The sequence below is a fragment of the Danio rerio genome, chromosome 5, assembly GCF_049306965.1.
Source record: "Danio rerio strain Tuebingen ecotype United States chromosome 5, GRCz12tu, whole genome shotgun sequence".
In the NCBI taxonomy this organism is placed as follows: domain Eukaryota; kingdom Metazoa; phylum Chordata; class Actinopteri; order Cypriniformes; family Danionidae; genus Danio; species Danio rerio.
In genome coordinates, this window is record NC_133180.1 from 63,091,116 (window position 1) to 63,113,974 (window position 22,859).

General features: G+C 34.7%; 1 protein-coding gene across 3 annotated transcripts in view; it reads right to left on the reverse strand.

Annotated features, from left to right (window-relative positions):
- The window catches only part of sik2a (salt-inducible kinase 2a), a 65,013-nt gene that overhangs the window by 27,439 nt on the left and 14,715 nt on the right, over positions 1–22,859 (reverse strand). For 2 of the 3 annotated variants that reach the window (XR_012405669.1, NM_001327944.1), the window contains 4 exon segments: positions 16,272–16,433; positions 2,976–3,100; positions 402–525; positions 66–292 (listed from right to left, as the gene is read on the reverse strand). Coding sequence is in view for 2 of the 3 variants with exons in the window: in NM_001327944.1 (NP_001314873.1) it covers positions 66–292; positions 402–525; positions 2,976–3,100; positions 16,272–16,433 (638 nt within the window). In the remaining variant the exon portion in view is untranslated. 3 annotated transcript variants of the gene reach the window in all.

Genomic DNA, 22,859 nt, shown 5'->3' on the forward strand with positions numbered 1-22,859 from the left:
GCTTTAATTCAAAAGCAGCTAAAATTCAGGAATTGAGCCAACTAAGTAAAAGCTGATAAACTGACCTCAATGGTCTTCTGCTGGTCAATTCCCAGGCTGTGCATGAGGCGAAGCACTTGCTCACTGTGCTCCCCCAAACCTGATTTACTTTCACAGGGCAAACCCTGTCTGTAGAGCACAGGCCGCTGGGACGGGACCTCCTGCACCATCCATCGATGCTCTTTAATCTGACTCAGAGACAAACGCCTGGCTGGATCTAGAACCAACATCTTCCTGATCAGGTGCTCGCAGTCTGAAAGGGGAGTTTGTGACACAGGATGGCTATTAAATGACTATTGCCTTCATAGCAACTTTGGAATTGTGTGAACAGTCATGAAATTGTGGTATTGTGATTTGCTCACCCTCGCTCATGAAGTATGGGATGCGGAAACGACCCTCAAGGACCCTCTGTCTGAGGACAGGAAGGCTAGGGCCATCAAATGGAAGAGCGCCGCACACTAACACGTACAAAACCACCCCCATACTCTGCATGACACACATACACACGGACAGAAAATCAATCCGTAAACATAAAACTCTGCCTAGGAACTGACATAAATGACCACCCACACACAATATCGGAAATAATAATTATATTTTCAATCAGTTGAATTGCCATTAGTTGCTGATGCAACTCTCTGTACTGACTGACAGAAAACAACCAAAAACTGGCAAGACTTTTGTCAGCTGTCTAGAGTGAATACATATTAATCTGACATTCCAAAATAAGATTATGAATACATGTATCAAACAGCAAAACAACCTGCATGAGAACCTGCTTAAAAAAGAAATGGTTTCAATTCAAACTTATTTGTATTGTACATTTCATAATACACATAGTTGCAAAGCGGTTTTACAGAAAATCATGATGTTAATGTTTAGAATATCTTTATATCCTCATGCCGTATACACTACCTGACAAAAGTCTTGTCGCCTATCCAAGTTTTAGGAACAAAAAATAATAACTTGACTTCTAGTTGCTCATTTGGTATCAGAAATGGCTTATATGAAAGTCAAAGGCCTCTAGATTACGCTTATTTTATCAAAATAAAATATGAACATTTCTTTATTAATTTCATTAGGTCAATAAGGTCTGACTTTGTTTAGACAAAAGTTTTGTCACTTAACAGAAATAATGTACAGTAAGGAATATAAAGTCATGGTGCAATGGAAAAAGAATATTGTGTATGACTCCCATGAGCTTGGAGGACTGCATCCATACATCTCTGCAATGACTCAAACAACTTATTAACAAAGTCATCTGGAATGGCAAAGAAAACGTTCTTGCAGGACTCCATCTTCAATGTCTCCTTTATTTACCACAGACTTGCTCAATTATGTTCATGTCTGGTGACTGGGGTGGCCAATCCTGGAGCACCCTGACCTTCTTTGCTTTCAGGAACTTTGATGTGAAGGCTGAAGTATGAGAAGGAGAGTTCTCCTGCTGAAGAGTTTGCCCTCTCCTGTGGTTTGTAATGTAATGGGCAGCACAAATGTCTTGATACCTCAGGCTGTTGATGTTGCATCCACTCTTTCGCACACCCCCATACTGAATGTAACCCCAACCATGATTTTTCCTTCACCATATTTGACTGATATCTGTGAGAATCTTGGGTCCATGCGGGTTCCGATAGGTCTTCTGCAGTATTTGTGATGATTAAGATGCAGTTAAACAGATGATTCATCTGAAAAAATCAACTTCTTACACTTTTCCAAATGATCAACTAAGTCAAGTTATTATGTGTTGCTCTGACAACTGGGATCGTTGACAGGACTTTTGACAGGTAGTGTAGTTGCATTTAGCAGTTTAGAGTTTAATGATAATTACTTTACATTTTGCAATAATACAAACAATCAAACAGTTCAGTTTTACTATACAGCACATATGGCTTTATATGACTGGTTTATATGATGGTTTTATAACAGCCCTTGTCCAAAAGTGCCTTTCATTATGGAATGTACTTTTAGTTTTAAACTTTCAATCAAAAAAACGAAAACAAATAATTTCAAATAATCAGTTTGGGCAAAAAAAAATTGCCCTATTCTTAATATAAATAGCATTTTCATATGTTGTTTTTAAATGTCTGGGTAAAAAAAAAAAAAACATTTCCCCCATTGAACACAATAATTTTTTATTTTAAGAAACATTTAAAACATTTTAGAACAGTAGCTTTTGATGTAGAGGGTCCTTTTCAGCTAAAGATACTGTTGCCCTAAAAAAACTACATAAAATAGTTGGAAAAAACATGTAGATAAATAATAATTAAAAAACTGTACATATACAGTACTGTAGGAATGGTATAACATACAGTTTTGCCGGTTTTAAAACCATGACTTTTCCAAACCATGGTAAACCCTGAAAATGGTTATCGTCTCATGCCTAGAACTTGATTTTTTAAAAGAACAATTCACAAGTTGTTTCCATTTTAACCAAACTTTTATAGTATAAAGTGATTTACATGAGTGAGCTACTGTATGTGTATAGGGATAAAGCTGTGACTTTATAAATCCTTTTTTTTTTAAATCAATGTCAATCAAAGTTACCATACATGGCTGTACATCAGGGGTGCAGGGGTGTTAAACTCACAGCCTGGAGGGCCGCAGCTCTGCACAGCTTAGTTCCAACCCTAATTAAACACACTGGATCACACTAATTGAGTTTTTCAGGCTTTTTTAAAACCTACAGCTAGATGTGTTGAAGCAGGGTTGGAGCTAAACTGTGCAAGGCTCTGGCCCTCCAGGCTCTGAGATTACACCCCTGCACCCTTGATGTAGCGGTGTGTATTGTAATATTGATAAAATTAAATATATTTTTTAAGTCATAGCTTTATCACAACAAAGCTTCTTTGACACCCCTGCTCTACATGCTAAATATGATATATTCATAATAAAAGCCCCCCCCCAAAAAAACTTTATCACTACACCAATGCTCTCACCCAGATGTCCAATTGTGGACCCTCATACTGTTGCCCCTCAAACACCTCTGGAGCTGCATAAGGGGGGCTGCCGCACCAAGTTGTCAGGGGTTCCCCTGGACGGAAAAAGTTCCCAAAGCCAAAATCTGCAACAGAATTGAAGAATCACTGTCAGTGCTAATATTAGTATATTCATGCTGCAAATATTAGCAATATTTTTTTAATCAAGAGAAACGGTATAGACATTTATTCAATCCACTTTGCAATTCAAGTTTTCAATGCTTTTTTTTTTGAATGTTCATTAGAACTATGGGAAACACAATCACTAATCACTGAACGATGTTAAACTTGGAACAACAGTTGACTAATGATGCTTTAGGGAACACACCTGCTTAAATATGCAAGGGGATTCCATCTAAGATTAAGGTTTTCTTCTACAAATCCCTAGTCTTCAGTAAAGTAATAGCAGCCATTATGGGATCTAATAGCATTTAATCGGACAGCACTTGTCACTTGCGCAAACTAATATATGACACAAGTAATTGTACATATGAACTGTCCAGATGGCTGAACGCTTCCCTGGCTGTGTGTCAACTCGCAAGGAAAAACAATCTTTAGTGGATCAGCACCAGGAGGAGAGGAGTGAGACAGCTCTGGATGGTGTGATGGTGTTCGAGCAGGTGGTACTCCCTGACTGACCACACACACACACACACACACACACACACACACAAACACACACAAACACACACACACACACACTCACACAGGCTCTGGGAGGGTCTGCGACTGCTCACTGACGAGTAGCAGGGATGCTACTTTTCCCCTGGCAGATAATGGACAGGTTGAATTGTGTAATGCAATTCGTAAAATTTAAAGATTCATCGATGTACGTCAGTGCTGATCGACATAGATTAATGACTGCATGGGGCGGGATAAGTGAACTCATAGACCGTATGCCATAAGAGCTGACATGAAACAGGATATTGTGTTTTATGTCTGTGAACACACAATATAGGCATCTAATTCTAGAAATAAAGAAGATAAAAGTCTTGATCTGATTCAGACTGAAATGTTTGGATATCAAAAATTTTGTTTTTTTATAGGTCAATATTATTATATTCTTAAACAGTTTGAAAGCAGTAAATTAAATAAATGTTTATATATATATATATATATATATATATATATATATATATATAWAWATATATATATATATATATATATATATATATATATATATATATATATATATATATATATATATATATATATATATATATTGTAAATACTACTTTATTTTAGTTCCCCCATGTTACAAAAAAATCATTTAAAAAATATGATATTGCTAAGGATAATCTTATGAACTTGACTGAGCAAATGCAACTTTAGTAGAAAAACAAATACTGTATAGAGGATGGTCAACATTAGCAAATATTTTAGTATCTTGATTTTTGATCTTGATTTATAAAGCTATATTTTGAATTATATAATGTTTGCATCAAATTACACACACACAAAAAAAGAAAAACTAATTAGCGCTTATGCAAGGTGATTTTAAAACGGCGCCTATAGGCAGAAGAGTAAGGCAGATCAGATTGTGTGTAAAAATGAACAGGTATACAACTTTCCTTCTTTATTTGGCTTTTCTTTAGTCCTTTCTTTAACAGGGCTCAACCACACCAAAATGACCTGTATCCATGTATATCTGGATGACGCTATATATGTGTTTTAACAAATGTAAACACACATACAAGCACACTATATTATATACTATATATCTTGAAATTGTACTGTAAAAAATAGGAGTTTTCTCTGTTTTGTCCAAAAGGTTGTGTATTTAATGAAACCGATTTTCATTCAAGAGGCAATACAATATGAAAACATGAAGATAGTGGTAAATGAAAATACTTTTTTTATTTAAAAGCAGAGGCCTGGTTCTTTATTTTGATATATATTATGCTTAAAAGATTCCAAGCAGAAAATATTCCAGGGGCCATCAACTTTGGGTGAAAATAATAAAAAAAAGCTGATGATGGCTGGCAAAAAAAAAAAGACATGCTGGCGAAGAAAGAGTGAAAAGTCTTCTTTCCTGTAAAGACTTTTTTTAGGGTTTCAATATTAACTCATTAAAAGTGCAGTAGTTGATCTTCATAAAAACTTTTGTTGTGCTGGTTGAAAGTCTCTTCACATTCCAATAGTTCCAATAGTAATGATTAAATTAAATGATCTAAATGTATACAGTTGAAGTCAGAATTATTAGCCCCCCTTTGAATTTTTTTCTTTTTTAAATGTTTCCTAAATTATGTTTAACAGAGCAAGGAAATTTTTATAGCATGTCTGATAATGTTGGGGAAGGCTAAAAAGAAGACTAAAATATTTGTCTAATTAAAATTTGTCTGGCCAATAACTCCCATAATTCTGATAAGTAGCCTAAACTGTCTGTCAACAAATGTAGATTTGTACATCTGCGCAGTTGTCAGAATCGCCGCTTGCACATCCACACGCGCCTTCACGTGCACACCAGAGAGCGACAGCAGCAAAAACAAATGCTAAATCAAAACTTTTTAAAATTCTGAATCAATATTAGAATTACTTTTGCATGCTGAAGGAAGCATGCCACAATGGCTGAAGTATTTCATTTAGACAGGTAATGCTATGCTTTAAAACTATTTTTAGGAATGCAAAGCTGATGTAGATTTTTTTTGTCTTATTCAGTCTGAAAAATCATGTGAGTATGGCTTCGTTATAAGTGTAATTCCTGCATCCCACCGGCCAACCACTAAGCATACAGTAGTTGCTTTAGGACAAAGTGTGTGAAAGAGTCATTCTTGCATGCGTGACATATTGCACATTATGACAACTTTTGATAACTACACAATTGAAAAGTGCTAGATGTAATACAGTTTTTCATTTGGAATTGTAGTATAGAGTGGAGACACTATGAAGTCATCTTGTTGTCTAATCGGCTACTAGCATAAAACTGGTTCCCTCGATAAAATCCCTAAAGGATTTTTCCATAGGCTTTTCGAAGATTGCAAATAATAAGCTCTGTGTTCAAACACAGTTCATTCCACTTACAAGTTTTGTCCAGCCGGATAATCCTCACACGAAAATATAACTTTGAGCACTTTTGGATCTTAAATGCAAACACAAGAACTAAAAAGCTAACATTAGGCTATTAACAGACTACAGTGCCCTCGGGGCGCTCGCCTGTGACGTCAGAACAGTTAGAAAAACACTACAAACTATAAAATACTATTTATGAAAATACTTAAATACCAGACAAACACAAATTCCCAATGCAAGCAACTCTGACACAACCTGTAGTACCATTTAGCAACTTGAGAGTACCGTCTTTTTAAAGAAGCATAAGCGATTTAAAAAATCAAGAGTGAGATGTAGCTGATGTGTTTTATGTCGTAGAATAAAACATAAAAGTATCTTGAGTTTGTGTTAGCAATGAACCTTATTTAAGCAATTTTACTGAAATCCCATTGAAAAAACCCATTGACTTTGGGACGAGGGAACCGGAACTGCTAAATTGCTAACTTGCTTTCGGGTTTTTGCATAAAAATTGATGTCATAGTTTCTCCACTCTATTATAAACACTAGGAAGTTTAAAAATTGGGGAATGACATGATCTAGCGTGTTGTCTACTGTCATCTTTAAGTAGCTTTAGACAGCAGGGGAGGGTCTGTGTTTTCAAAGCTGTTATGCTAACTGACACCATTTTGGCAAATCACCTACTGCATCATTACCACTAGATCTGTATGCTATGCTCTCTCACCCTGTCAATGCCTGCCTCAGTTTCTAATGAGCTTTTTGGAGAGACATCAGAGAAGCTGATATGACAATAAAAATGTGAAATAAACATTTCAGTTTGAAGAATAAAAGCACCGTTTTAGAAACAGTTCTAAAATACAGAGGTGTGTTTTCAAAAGCTTCTGCGGTGACCGTGAGTCCATCACATCTGTTATGTGTGTGAACGAGTGACACAATGGCAACGCCCTATAATGCGTTTCCAGTGTCTCTCTCTCTCTCAGCTTGGTATGACATAAATACAGACAAACGGCCTGCCACAAGGCGCCATTCTCTGCAGTGACTGGTACTTATAGAGCGCAGCACGTCTCTGTCATCCTCCACCCCACCAGCGTCTTTGTACTGCAGTCATTACTTGACATCACAACACTCTGATTACATGTTTGAATGGGAAAAACAAAAGTTGACTGTTTGCACATGATATCTAGATAACGTCAGTGAATATGGGTCAGATCAGGCACATGAAGTTGTTTTGTAGATCTGTTTATTGAATTTTATAATCTTTGCAATCTATCTAATAGTCAACAAGTATGTTTTTTTATTGTCCTTTTGTAGAGGTTACACCAACATCATGAGCATATGATACTGTATACATGAAAGCACATGGACACTGTAAATAAATATCAGTAAATTAGCAGCTTTCTGTATTTTGAGATTCATTTGTTGATTTTCCCTATTTATTTATGCTTTTAAATTGCATTATGGGTTCATGATCTTTCTTCCAACAACTTTTCTTAAGATTAAGAAGTTGGAAAAATTTACTTTTATTACCATTTTTAATACTTTAAAGTGATATATTGTCCGGGTTGGTGTTATATATTCTGCTAAAAAGCTTTGTAATAAGCTGCCAGTATATTTTTTGTTATTTTACAGACTTATTTCTCAATATATTATCTCAAAGAAACAAATGTCAATAAAATTCACTTTGTTAAACTGTAGAGTTAAATTTTCAACATCAAGAGTCGACAGAGCAGAGTTCAAGGTCCTTTAATGCAATTCATAACTGTAAATAATTGGGAAACACTTCACAAACACCACATCACAAAATATAAACACATCACAAAATATATATAATGTACTATATATTACGTAATCGGAAATCTGGCCCAATCACGCGGTTTCAGACTCGTTTGGAATCAAATGTTACCTTTTGATCAGTACTCAGACACACACATGTTTGTTTTTGTAAAAAGTGGGGACATTACATAGGTTTCCATTTATTTTATACTGTCCAAACCGTATATTATATTGCCCTTACCCAACCTCACCCCTAAACCCAACCATCACAGGAGACTGGAGCAGCTTTACTCTCTGATTAAACTCATTCTGTAGGATTTATAAGCATTTTGAGAAATGAGGACGTCACCAATATCCTCATATTTCACATCCTTTTTGTAATACCTGTGTCATACCTATGTCATTATACAGATTTGTAACATGATGTCACAAAAACACGTACACACAAACACACACACATATCTATCTATCTATCTATCTATCTATCTATCTATCTATCTATCTATCTATCTATCTATCTATCTATCTATCTATCTATGTATGTATGTATGTATGTATATATATATATATATATATATATATATATATATATATATATATATATATATATATATATATATATATATATATATATATATATATATATATATATATTAGGGCTGTGCAATTAATCGAAAATTCGATTTTGATTTTGACTTCTAATCATTATGAAAACACATTAATTGAGATAAAATGATTATTCTATCACATACCACTCCCTTTCCACTTGTACACATTTGTTGATCTGCAAAGCTCAGTTTCACGTGAAAATGACTAAAAGCATGTACTGTAATGTAATGTTTGCAGCACAGGATGTGCATCATTCATTGATGTGCATTCGAATCATTCATTTATTTTTTTTTAAAAGCGTGTAAGAGAGAGCTTGCTGTTGTGTGTGTGCGCTCACCTTCAGAGACGAGCAGAACACACACATCTAAAGTCATCTTAATGTGAGCGCTTTAATGGTCAAAAGTCAGAACACAGTGTTTAGTGATTATTCATATTAACCCTCACTTGTGTAATAAACAAACGAGTTAAGAATCAAAAGACATGTGAACCATATCAGATATGCTGCTCTTAAAGTGACAGGCAGCACACAATATTCCTGCTGTCGCCTGTTTTATCATTATTAATCAAACAATGAAAGGAGAAAATCCCTCACTGCTCTTAAATGAAGGACTTTTGTAGCTAAAGTGTTTTTCTACAGTAAAGATGCTTAAAGCAGTTTGTTATATATTTTTATTCTATTGTATTTATTTCTCTTTCCTTATTTATAGGGAGGAAAATAACTGTATACAGTTGAAGCCAGAATTATTAGTCATCCTGAATTATTAGTTAGCCTTTCCCCCAATTTCTGTTCAACAAAAACAAGATTTATTGTTTTAGATTTTTCAAAATATAATAGATTTAATAAATCATCTCTAATAACTGATTTATTTTATCTTGAATGATGAAAGTACATAATATTAACCTTGATAGTTTTCAAGATACTAGTATTTAGCTTAAAGTGCTATTCGAAGGCTTAATTAGGGTAATTAGGCAAGTGATTGTATAACAGTAGTTTCTTCTGCAGACAATCAAAAATAAATATATTGCTTAAGGTGGCTAATAATGTTGACCTCAAAACAGGTTTTAGAATCATTTAACCTGCTTTTATTTTAGCCAAAATAAAACAAATCAGACTTTCTCCAGAAGAAAGATTCCTGAGTCTGTTTAACATAATTTGGAAAATATTTATCAAAAAAAAAATAATAATAATAAAATAAAAACCACATGAGGGCGAATAATTTTGACTACAACATAACAAGTTTCAAAAAAAATTATTATGTATGTAATTATTATGGAATGTTTTTTCATAGAATGTAATAAAGATGACTCAGAAACCTCAAAGGCTAAATTAGTTCATGTTTGACTTTATTTATTTATTTATTATTTACAGAGTTTAATTTGTATTGTTTGTCCACTTAAGGTTTATAGGGATTTTAAGAAGTATTTAGTTAAATCACTTATTAAGTAAATAAGTCACTTTTCAGACACAGTAATTAGGAATTAATTACTTTTTTAGTAACTTACCCAACACTGATGTAACACATCTATAGTTATGCGGTGGCACAGAGTTGGACCTCTTTCTTGACTTCACACAGAAACAGTAACGTGTGCAGCATGACATCACTTCGTTGCAGAGACGCTATTGGTTAAATGTACGCAGTGGCGTAGTTGGTAATGCTGTCACCTCATAGCAAGAAGGTCGCTTTTTCGAGCCTCGGCTGGGTCAGCTGGCGTTTCCCTGCGTAGTTTGCATGCTACGGTTTCCCCCACAGTCCAAAGACATGTGGTACAGGTGAATTGGCTAAGTTAAATTGTCCGTAGTGTATAAGTGTGAATGAGTTTGTGTGTGTGGATGTTTCCCAGAGATGGGTTGCAGCTGGAAGGGCATCCACTGCAAAAAAAACATGCGGTATAAGTTGGTGGTTCATTTCACCGTGGCGACCGCGTATTAATAAAGGGACTAAGCCAAAAAGAAAATGAATAAATAAATTAATGGTCAAGCTACCTCACAGAAGTGCTCGGTTTGTTAACAGAGTTGTTGAATGTTAAAAAAAAAAAAAAAAATTATTTAATTAAATTGAATTAAATTAAAAATAAGAAACATCCTGGATCTGTTTCTTCGCTCTTCTTTATTCTTTTTTTTTATGTTTTATAGAAGTTTCAGTATTGGTAGATACTCAAAATCAAATGACTCAAACTCGAGGCCAAAGAAAAAAAAAAACTCTGATTAGGACATCCCTATTATAATGTATACAACAGTGTTAAAAATATATAAACATTTTGCACAAAATTAATTAGAAAATTGCTTAAAATCTGTATGTTATTCTTAACCAGGTTATTTTTTATCAACTGGTAAATCATTAACACTTAGTGGTGATAAAGATCATCATTACTATTTGCCATATAATTATCTGCTTTACTGAATCAGTATGCTTCACACTTGATAGTATGTGAAAAACTATGAGAATGGATGAACTGCATGAGTTGTTGTAAGTCAAACTTGGGTGTATCTTTGTTTGAGGAATGAACTGTGTAGGTAAATGCTGTTTAAACTGATGTCACTGAGTAAATATGCAATCCCATGATAGACTTTGGCTGTGTGTGTGTGTGTGTGTGTGTGTGAGAGAGAGAGAGAGAGAGAGAGAGAGAGAGAGAGAGAGAGAGAGAGAGAGAGAGAGACTGAGAGAGTGAAATTGATTTGATTTGACTTGTGGAATGTACAAGATCCAGCAAGGAATGGGCAATTACACTTTCTTTATTCTTGGTCACAAATTCTTCAGTGTTCTCTGCTTCATCTATTCAGTTTTTATTAAAAAAGTAAACCATGTAAAAGCATAAAAATTGATATTACAGTCAAATAAAATTGTAAATAAATCAATATAAATTAAAAATACCTTATTTTATGACAGTTAGAGAAACATTTAGCATTCTCATTTAGTTGACCTTAATTTCCTCAGATAACCTATTTAGTGCATCAAGATACTTTTACATTTTTTATTAATTATTTATTATTTTATTGAGAGTGTGAATTAACTTTGTTTTCGATTTAATTTTATTTATTTAATTTAGAACATCAAGTTCAAGTAAATCAAAGTGGATAACATTGCTTACACAGCTAGCTGCAATAAGTATTCTTTTTATGTTTTATTTGAAGGTAGCACTGATTATGATTATGTAAGTTTTTGACTCTTCTAAAGCAAGATACCAAAATATTTTTGCAGATATTTAAGAAACATGCTAAGTAAACATTTGTGTTTATCTGAAAAACAATGCTAAAGTCAAATATATTCTGCTTTAAAAATGTGAGTTATGTGTCGGAATGTCTGTCTTTGTTTTGGTTCCGATAACCCACCCAATGCCAGTTTAGCCAATTATATTTTAGCATCCCAGGATTCCGTCATAGAAAACCACGTATTTCATTCTTTCAGTCATTCAGAAAGGCTCCCAAAGCATGTGCCCGTGACAAAAATGAAACCTCCGGTGGACAACAGCAGCATCTGAAGTGAGACGCAAATTCAGAGTTCCACATGAGGTGGTTGTTAATTAGAAAAAAGATAAATATTACAAACATAAACATTGGATGAGCAGGTTAGACTGTAACCCCGTGTCCTAACAAAACGTTACGTGACAAGATTTGCAGTGATGAGCAATTCGGCTGTTTGCACCAGACGAAACTCGACGTAAATTTAAATATAGCCATTCAGAAGCACAGAATAGTGCACTTACTGCACTCCAACAAAATGGTAAGGTTTATAATGTAATTAATACATATTAAACCTCTTTAACATTATTAAATTAAGATGCTGAATCACTGATTTGGGTAAGGTGCAGCTGCTTTCATTAGTATGGCAATAAATGTCATGTAGAATGGCATTCAAACTCACAATATTAGCATTAAAGGAATGCAATACCTAGTTCAAGCACTGGGTGTCAAACTTACATTCTGCACCATTCATTTGAAGTAAAAAAAAAAAAAAATCTGGTATTAATTTATGGTTTTATTTTTAACAAAAATATAAAATGACTACATCTCCAAATGAAATAAAATAATTAAATCAATATAGACAATAAAATCAAAACAAAAACTCTAACTATTAACAAAAACGGTTCATTATTGTCAATTAATGCAACTAATAACTGTGGAAATGAACATGAACTACAGAATAATCTGTTTTTTTAGAAGTATTTGTCATTAAGCTCATGTATACAACTGTTATTTACTACCTGTTAAGTTTAACCAGAGTTAAACAATGTTACTTAAAATAAAAACCAAAAGTAATAATTGACAAATTAATTGTTAAATAATAAAGAAAAAACATATTTATTCTCAATAATACTAAACAACATCGATATTACAGAAATATTGTACATGATAAAATACAAGTCTGCATCACATATGACTATTTTTAAACCAATCTAACTTTGAATGAACTCATGTTGTACAGCATGAGTTTAATCATTGCTAATGTTTGCCCTTGAAAGGCAAGGTAAAAGGTGAAAAGCTCAAATTTTCTGTCACTAGCTGGACCGATTGGGTTTCTCCACTGAATGGCTCATTACAGATAGCCCAACCCTCAAACTTACACCATTGGCTGAGCCACAATAAACTGAGGTTTCAGACTGTTTAAACAAACAGAGCAATGTTTAGACTTAGACAAAGCTTTTACGGTCCTCACAGGAGTCAACAAATGACTTGCTTTTAGTTTAATCAGCATGTAAAAATCAGAGAATTTTGATATCAAGGAATATCCAGGGTGCTTTTTTAAGACAGTTGGCTTGTTTTCTTGCTCTGCTTGGTTCTTTTCGTGCACATATGAAAATGTTTATGTCAAGATTATGTCTTGAGCATCTGATTTTTCCTTGCCTAAGTGCTTTCATTTTCTCTGTATCATTTGTTGCAGGTTCAGGAGAGAGAGAGTGTTTAATAAGAAACCCATGGCTGGAAAATATACGTTTATATTTCAAAGAAAATATCTTAATATTAAACAGTAATCATAAGTTTGATCCTATACATTTCATAATAAATGCCCTTAAATAATGCAGTAATTAGTGGTCTCCAATCATCAGTGCTTGAATCAGTGAGATTGAAATAAGATTAAAAAATATATTGAAATTGAGATAAGAAATATCGTTATAGCAACATTTGTGACTGCTTTGGGAAATAACGCTCATCGTAGATGTCACAAGATGACTGATTGTGAAGGAATGTGTAGTATGGCACATTTGTTACCCACAAGTGAAGATTTTATCAAGAAAAATAAATAAATAAATAAAGAAATAAATAAACAATTTGCATAATCTGACATAGTGACTTTTGTAACTGACAATAAAAATCGTGTTATCTGAGTGGGGCTTTAATCTTGGTTAAAATATTATAATTTCTTGTACACAAATGGTTTAGAAACACTTTAAATCTTACAGTCATAGGTCTTAAAAACAAAGCAAACAAGCAAATAAAAATGTTCACTGCATTAAGATTAAACTTCACAATGTTGTTCCTGGTTAACTAGGGATAAAGTACGAATAAACTAAAACTGAGGTTAAACTGAATTGACATTGCTGATTTTTTTATGTGAATATTGCGGATTTGTACATTGCGATAATAATGTCGAAACGGTATATTGTACAGCTCTAGTGTTTGTTTTGCTAATGTCAATTGTGGGTTAACCTGGATCAACCAGATTATACTTTTACTTCAGAACAGCTCTCTGTAAAAGATAATTTACAATAAGCAAACAGAACTGGCTATCCGTGACAGTCAATTGGTATGAGGAAAGTGTTTGATGATTCAAGGCTTCAATTTGTCTTTGTCTGTGCGGGCTAACTCAGGATTCAATCATTTTTAAAACACTTGAGGATTCTTTCTCCCTAGCTCATTTTGTTTCAGCTCCTTGTTTTAGGGTCTGTTATGATTTCTCTCTTAGCTTGGTTTGTTGAGGCGATAATGAAAAGTTCAATTGTAGTGAGAAACAATCAGACCCAATGGCCAGATGAAAGTAGGGCTGCTCAATTACACAAATCTATTTAAAACTATAATGAATGATGACCAAAACTTTTTGAATTGATTTTTGTAAGACATACAGTAATCAATGGTTTGCTGTGTTCGTGTGAGAAATAACATGTGTATGCATGTAAATGAAACAGGCATATTTTATAGCTCATGCCTTGCTTGTTTATGATGTGGCTGCATTCTTGGCCCTGATAATTGCTGCTTGTAGCTATAATATTTTCATAATCATTGGAGGTAAAAATTGAAATTAAATATAAATGCATAAAAGTGTGTATATACATAAAAATACAATTAAACTCTTGATTCTTCCTCAAAAAGATCAAATAATAATAATAATATACAATAACAACAGCTTCAAAGAAAACCACATTAATGCCGAGTTCAGACTGCATGATTTTCAAAGTAATCGTGTCACAGATGTTTTCACACTGCCTGACTATCTTGGCTAGCATTTCCTCGCTGCTTTGTTTACACTGCAAGATGGATCGGAGACAGGGACTATCACATTGCATGACTTTACTATAGGAAGAATCGCCGACAACTTCGTCCAAACTACGTCTCACAGCCTAAAACACGTAGTATATCTTTTGTTATTAACTACATAATGAGAAAGAAGCCTTTAATGGGGTACAAAATGTACATATTTGCTCACCTGGGTTTGAAGGGAATTAGTCATTTCTCCTCAACTTAACTTGATAATAAATTAATTTCTTTTTTAACTTTCTGTATGAAACGTCAAACAGACACAGTTGCTCCTGAGTCCTGTCAAACCTCCACTAGTTTTTCTTCCATTTCGTGGGTCCAAATAAAAAGAAAATGAGCACTTTTAACTTCTCCCCCAGCCTCCCGCTGGCCTGCAGGTACACACACACACACACACAGTGGATGCTAACCTCTCATTGGCTGTAGGCGATTGCTGATGTTATTTTCAGTAAAAACTTTCACATGGCATGATTTGAATCGCTGACAGCTCCAGATATTTAGCACACCAAATATCTCACAGGCATTGGCGACTCATCGGCGATTCTCTCAGATCTCGTCTTTGATAGTTCTACTGTGTGATTGTCACTCACGTGCACGAGCACTGATTTGCCTGTGATGTCAGACATTTGTCTGCGATTTCTCAAAACCTGTTGGCGAGCCAAAATCTGGGCTAAAATCACACAGTCTGAACTACGCATAAGCTGCTGTTTATCCATTCTGACAGATGTCTGATATGTTTGAAATACCAGAACACAAACATGTGCGTTTTGACCAAGAAGATGCGAGTTCATTAGTATAGGCCTACTTAGAAATATTGCCTTATGAAAAGATGAAAATGAAATACTGTAAAACTGTAAAATATAGTCATATTTGAGTACATCCCCTTTTTGAAAATATTTGTATCCATTTCTCAGTGAATAAAGGCAATGTATTTTGATTCATTAAACAGATATATTAAAATAGTATTTAGGTCACCATCATATTTAGAAATTGAAAGATAATACAATTAAACTCAAGCAAAAAAAAAAAAAAAAAAAACTCCAAAATTTCAATAAAAATTTTCTTCTCTTGATTTTTACTCCTTTTTAAATTTGTATTTAATATTTTTTATGACATAAATTTGGGTGTACTGGTTTTTGGACCGCTATCGTAAGTTACTTTGTCAGATGAGCTCCAGATTTGGCTTCAGTACTGACTAATCCAATGTATATGCACAAATATAATATCGCAAAACTTCCTATTAAAATATGAAGTTAAAAGTTACTTATATATGCTGAGCACTGTATATAGTAACATATCAATCAATCTACAGGTCTGAAAACTTCATTAGAGCCCACTGATGCCTTTTATTAAGTTGTCTGTCATGGCAGTTTAACAGGCAAAACAACATTTCTTACCTGCTATCTTCATGTTCATATGAGTGTCCAGGAGCAGGTTCTCAGCCTTCAGGTCTCGGTGTACGATATTTCTCTGGTGGCAGTACTCCACCGCTGAGAGGATCTGCCAGAACTTCTTCCTCGCATCCACCTCACTGAGCCGCCCGCGGCTGGCCAGGTAGTCTGTGTTGCCAGACAGGGATCAGGTGTTATTGGGTCGTCATCTGCACATCCAGGCAACATGTCACAGTCATGAATTTTTCATGAAAATGTTATGCAGATTGTGACAGTGAGCAGGGAGAGGGCAGGAAAACATCTGTTTATTGTTGTTGGTCATAGAAGACCTGAGTAAATATGTTGGACTTGTCAGTATATAAAAAGGACAGCAGGTAAAACATGATCAGTTGGATGCATTACAGCTGCACACTTATTTGAAATTAACAATTTTATTTATTAATTTATTTTTTTTGCCTTGAGGTCTGCTTAAAACAGGTGCTCACTGTGTAATTTCTAATGATTGTTCTCTTCCAAATAAAATGACTCATAGATTGTATGTGTGAGCAGCTTAACTTTAAGCTAAGGTTTTACATTAAGTTTTAAAGTTAATCGACCTCTATACTGTAAAAATATCTGTTTTAGGTATATTTTTTGCATATTTACAACTAACAACTTTGTGTGGATATGAACAAATGTGGAATCAAGGGAGTTGTTTCCACTTATTATCATGGTAGTATGAAGAGGATTAAGGCTGAAAGTCACCGAAGCGAAACAAGACCGCTCAATCAACTGCTGATAAGAGACAAGAATGTATGGAAAAGCAGCGGTGCTTTTATTATGCAAAAGTCAACCACTTCCACTTTTTCTGTCCACAAACCAGGATTTAAGCATTTTCTTTTATAATTGTACTGACATGTGGCTGTGGCAAAAAAGTAAAGATGGTAAAATCTCTAAAAGCTCATTCTTGATCACATTTGATGATTGATGATCACAGAGAGCTGAACAGAACTTTTTATCCCAGTTGCTTTGCTCACATCCTGTCTTGTTGGTATGATTATACGGGTTACTATGAAGACATGTTAATACAAGGCTGTCAATCAATTGGGTGGGTGGGAAAACATTCCTAAGTCGTTCCCGTGGGCCTCAAAACGTGTTTAAAAAAAAAAAAAAAAAGACTTATCGTCTTTATATCACCCTAATATGACTGTGGACACACTATACTACACTATACATGTTTTGTCCAAACAGCTTCCAAAAGATGATTTTCATCATAGGTGCCCTTTAAAGTGTCTTCAGTCATTCCCGTTTTCTTTACAGCCAAACTGGAAATGGAGGGTGTGTATGATGCCATAGCATTATGGCTAGGGCCAGACAGAATCTGCGGACGTTTTTTGCTATTTCTGCGGAGAATTTTGATAAAAATCTGTGGATTTCTGTGGAATTATTTTGGGAGTATCATAACTAAAATCTTAATATACAAAATAAAAAAAACAATACCTTTTTAACTTTTATTTCATGTTTAAAATGCAAATCCAATTAGATCCACTTTATTTGGTAAACAAAGCAAGTCTCTCATATAATAGATCTACTAAAGACAGAAAATATGACTGTACAAACTGCATTGTACATTAATCACATTAATATTTTCATATTAGTCAATAATATTACTGTGATTAATTAAAAAACTGAATAAATATAGATTTACACACATTTACTCAAGTAAATAAACAGAATCAATGATGGGCTAAAAATCTGCGGAAATTCTGCAGAAAATCTGCGGAATTCTGTGGGCGCAGATTCTGTGTGGGCCTAATGATGGCAAATGTCATTTAACACTCGCTCTTTTTCCCCCTGGATTTGAAACATTATTTAAAACATTTAGCGTAAATTTAAGTACTTAATTCAGAAAATAACACTTTTCTAGTGGTTTTTAAATATTTTTTGAAAAGACAAATTACGCAAATTGTGCCTTTAAAAGCCCTCTATATACTCTATTTGTAAATTAGCTCGTGATTCACAGGTGTTTATTTACAGCTCTGTATGTCATTCTGACCTTGATCTTTACTGCAACAGTTCTGATGTTGTAAATTTTATGCTGTAGTTCAACGAAATGTCTTTTATTGACACTTTTTAAAAGTCTGAAACAATAAATTATATAAAAAAATTAAATAAATCAATACAACAATAGAAAAAAGTGGCAACTCATTACCCAGTATTTGTATAGTATTGCAACGTTTAATTGAACTCATCATTGCTAAATAAAACTTAAAGAACAGAAAATGTATTTTAATATTTACTGACCTTAAACTTTGAAGGTACAGTAAATGTGTTTTGTTACAAATCATCAACTATTAAATTCATAAATATCATTATTTGAGGATACATACATTTTTGAGGATACTTTGATATACTTGACATTAAATTACAATCTTAATCCATGATTTGTCTATGTATTTTAAAAGAATTATTGAACTTGACAGTCAAGAGAGATCACAGGGATCCTCGATATGATACTTTTTCCTGTTTGATTGTTTTTTTTTAATGCATTTTATGATTATTTTCTATAAACTGTAGCATCTAATTCATTATTCATTATTTTCTAATTCTATTTTATTTTTGAAACAATCTTAAAGAGGTGATCCACTACAATATCATATTTTAGTACTTTAGTTGATCTGTAATGTATCTGTGTAAACAACATCTCTGAATGTAATATGCTCAAAGTTCAATGCAAAGGGAGATATTGGCTTTTACAGAGTTAGCTTAGAAAAGCCTACAGCAAATGAAGTTTGGAGGCTATAATACATTGAGGCTAGTGAGATCACAAATAATTCGTGTTATGCTCATTCACCATGTGCATACACCCTGCGCAGAGGCGCTGTAATGTAGCAGAGAAAACGCTTAAAACGCTTCCAAAAGCTGCTATTTCCACTGTACTTCTTCTGTTTCTGTATTTGGGCTTCCAATGGACATGGCACAAAGAGAGAAGAGCTTACAATTTAATTTTAATTATTCATTCATTCATTTTCTTTTTCGGCTTAGTCCCTTTATTAATCTGGGGTCGCCACAGCCGAATGAACCACCAATTTATCCAGCATGTTTTTACGCAGCGGATGCCCTTCCAGCCGCAACCCATCTCTGGGAAATAATTTGAATTATGTTTCAGAGAATAATAAAAAATGATAGCTAGCATTAGCTCCCAGAATCTCTCCCAGTTCAGTGCTGGATTTGACTAAAAACTTCTCCAACCGACAAAACTCTAGATTGTGAGTCACAACCTGTAAGTATTTTTTGTAAAAATTGATCAACTACATGCACAGTTTCTAGCATTAACGGTATGTTGTAGCAAGGACGTAAACAATGTTAAATGCAGTTTGGCAGTCAGCAATTCAGCTACATTAACAATTTAGTGTCTCTCTATGCGGCTGCTTTTCCTGCGTTTTACATCTCAAATAACAAACTTGCGAAAGATTTGTGAATGTTTCATATTACTCACACATTTTTATTCCAAATATATGTGAAAGACCCTTGTTAGATTTTATTTTAGAGAGCAGGCATGAGGTTCAGCTGTGTCCTCTGTGTCATTTTCTGTCTGATTCAAACTGACACGGATAACAGCTACTCTGACTGAAAGTGTTTACATAGCACAAAAGTGCGTGCTTATAGAAGGGGCGTGGCACTTTTCCTGGTGATGTGGAGCTGATCGGCGAATCACAGCACATTATGTTAGCTGACCAATCAGAGCCTCTTGTGGACGGGCCTTTCAGAGGAACTAAGAAATATGATCATTTTCATGTTAGCTGAGTAGCTGTATATAATTAAAGATATATGAGCAAATAACGTGAGTTTCCACAAATGTAGCATAAGCACACGTTGCTTTGCATCTTCTGAACACCACCAATTCTTAAAAATACAGTATGGACCACCCCTTTAATGTGTTAAGATTAGCTAACACATTAGATAATATGAACAATTTATGAGCAATTTATTTTTGATAGCGTTTTATAACCTTTTTAATAAACTGTATTTTTGTTCACCATACATTAACTCATGCAATAAATAATGCGTATTAAGGCCCAATTCCAAATTTACCCCTTAGCCCTTCCCCTTACCCCCACCCCTCATTTTGCGCATTCCTGTGAAGGGGTTGGGGTGTCCCAATTCTCCTTAGCTTAAAGGCGTAGGGGTAAGGAGAAGGGGTAGATCATTGAATGGAGATTTTTCAGGACCACACTCAAAACCAAAGGGGTAAGAAAATTTCACAGAAAACAACGGCAGCATAGTTGCACCCGGCAGTCAGGAGATGTACAAATTAGAATTTTTTGTCATTATTATGAATTTTTACAACAAACAAGCACATGTTTTAATATATTCATAACATCATTTGTGTTTTACTGTTATGCCACAAAAACCCAGTTAAAAGAAAAACTGCTAAATGTTGTTATCTATAATCCACAATAATAACTCTTGTATAGCAGTCCCATGACATTCTGTCACTCGATTATCCCAGAATACCCTGTCAGAAAACTGTAGTGGCTGGGAATGAGCTTTTTTAGTGTCTGGTATGATGTTAATGTTGTTTTTTGGTGGGTTTTCATAGATGAATATGGCCACTGTGTAAATGTGCAGTATAGTTACAATCTTATTGCCACATTTTAATGTTATGATAACGTAATATATGCCTTTAGCGATTTCTTGAAGATAAATACCAATAAATAGCGCAACTAGCATCAGGGTTGTCTAATCTCATATAAAGCAAGAGATCCCAATTGCATATAATAACCTGTGCAGGTGCTGTATTGCCATTTCTGAGGGTTACATTTTAAAGCCCTTCTCTTCACACTCGGTTTTAAGGGCCACAGGGAAGGGGTAAGGGTAGGGGTACAAAAATAGAATTGGGATTGGGCCAAAATAATGTAACATCTCTGGATTCTAATTATTCATTCATTCATTTTCTTGTCTGCTTAGTCCCTCTATTAATCCAGGGTCGTCACAGCGGAATGAACCGCCATCTTATCCAGCAAGTTTTTACGCAGCAGATGCCCTTCCAGCCGCAACCCATCCCTGGGAAATCCACACACACATTCACACACACACTCATAATCTATGGACAAATTAACCTGTACCGCATGTCTTTGGACTGTGGGGGAAACCGGAGCACCCAGAGGAAATCCACACGAAGGCAGGGAGAACATGCAAACTCCACTCAGAAACGCCAACTGAGCCAAGGTTCGAACCAGCGACCTTCTTGCTGTGAGGCGACAGCACTACCTACTGCGCCACTGCCTCGCCCGATTCTAATTATTTATTCGAAAATATTAACTAAGATGGATTAAAATGCATAAATCTGATGTAGAAGCAAAGTTCCCATATCAACACAAAAAAAGAAAGAGTTATATTGTGATAGCACAGTAAGCTCTTTAATCTCAAAAGCTTAAGCTTAAATGAATTCAACTTAAAAGACCATTTTAATAACACATTATTTTCTCGTGTCCTCTTTCATGCATCACAGGTGTTTGCTTAATACCTTTCCCTGTGTCAGAGTGATGTGAATATGCAACCACCAGCTTTTCATGAATTTCAAATCCAACAAAAACAACCGCAAACAAGCAGCATATATTCATTCCCTCCAAAAATGAAAGGCCAAACTGTCATCCACAGCCGACCACACATTCAAAACAGGACCTGACTGTCAGCCTTGCTGCTTCAGATGCTGATAAAACAGCAGTCCTCCAAGTTAATCAGTTGACAAGGGCATGGAGATGCCAGCCGCATGCGTATGCATGTGTGCGTCATACAGCCCATGTGTTAGGGACATGTAGGAGACTTCAAAGCATGCGAATGTGAGGCAGTGTGCAATGTGAGTGGGATGCTACGATATTGAGTTGACAGATGGCTTCACGTCCCTATGGACTGACTATATGACAACGCGTCATTTACACCCAGCAGGTAGAATAAGGAAATTGAACATCTAATCTACAGCGGATGAAATAAGTATTGAGAACGCATCACCATTTTTCTCAGAAAACATATTTCTAATGGTTCTGTGGGCTTGAAATTGTCACCAGATGTCAGTGACAACTAAAGTGACCCATACAAACAAAGAAAATAAACGGAATTCATTTAGAAATTAAGTTGTGTAATAAAATGAAATGACACATGGAAAAAGCACTGAACACATAAAGAAAGAGGTGCAAAAATGCATGGAAAGCCTAGTCAGCAGCTGAGATCTCTCAGTAGTTAGAAAACAACCCTGCTCCTCATCAACGTAAATGAATATTAGCTGCTTCAATCAAATCTGATACATTACCAGGAGGATTAAAATTAATCCAAAGAAGTGTTGGAACAATATTGAATTTCGGTACCAATCAGTACAGCAATTTTCCCACTAAAATTTAAGTTCTTAAACACTGCTAATTTGCCATCACATGCTCAACAGTTTACCACTGTTTACCAAATGTAAACACAGATACAAAGACACTGGAGCATTTTAAGGCCCCGTTTACACTAATACGTTTTAGTTTCAAAACACATGCGATTTGCTACAGTTACACCATCTGGAAGAGGCCGTTTTCATTTCAAAATACTGCTGCTCCGTCTTAGTATGGATGG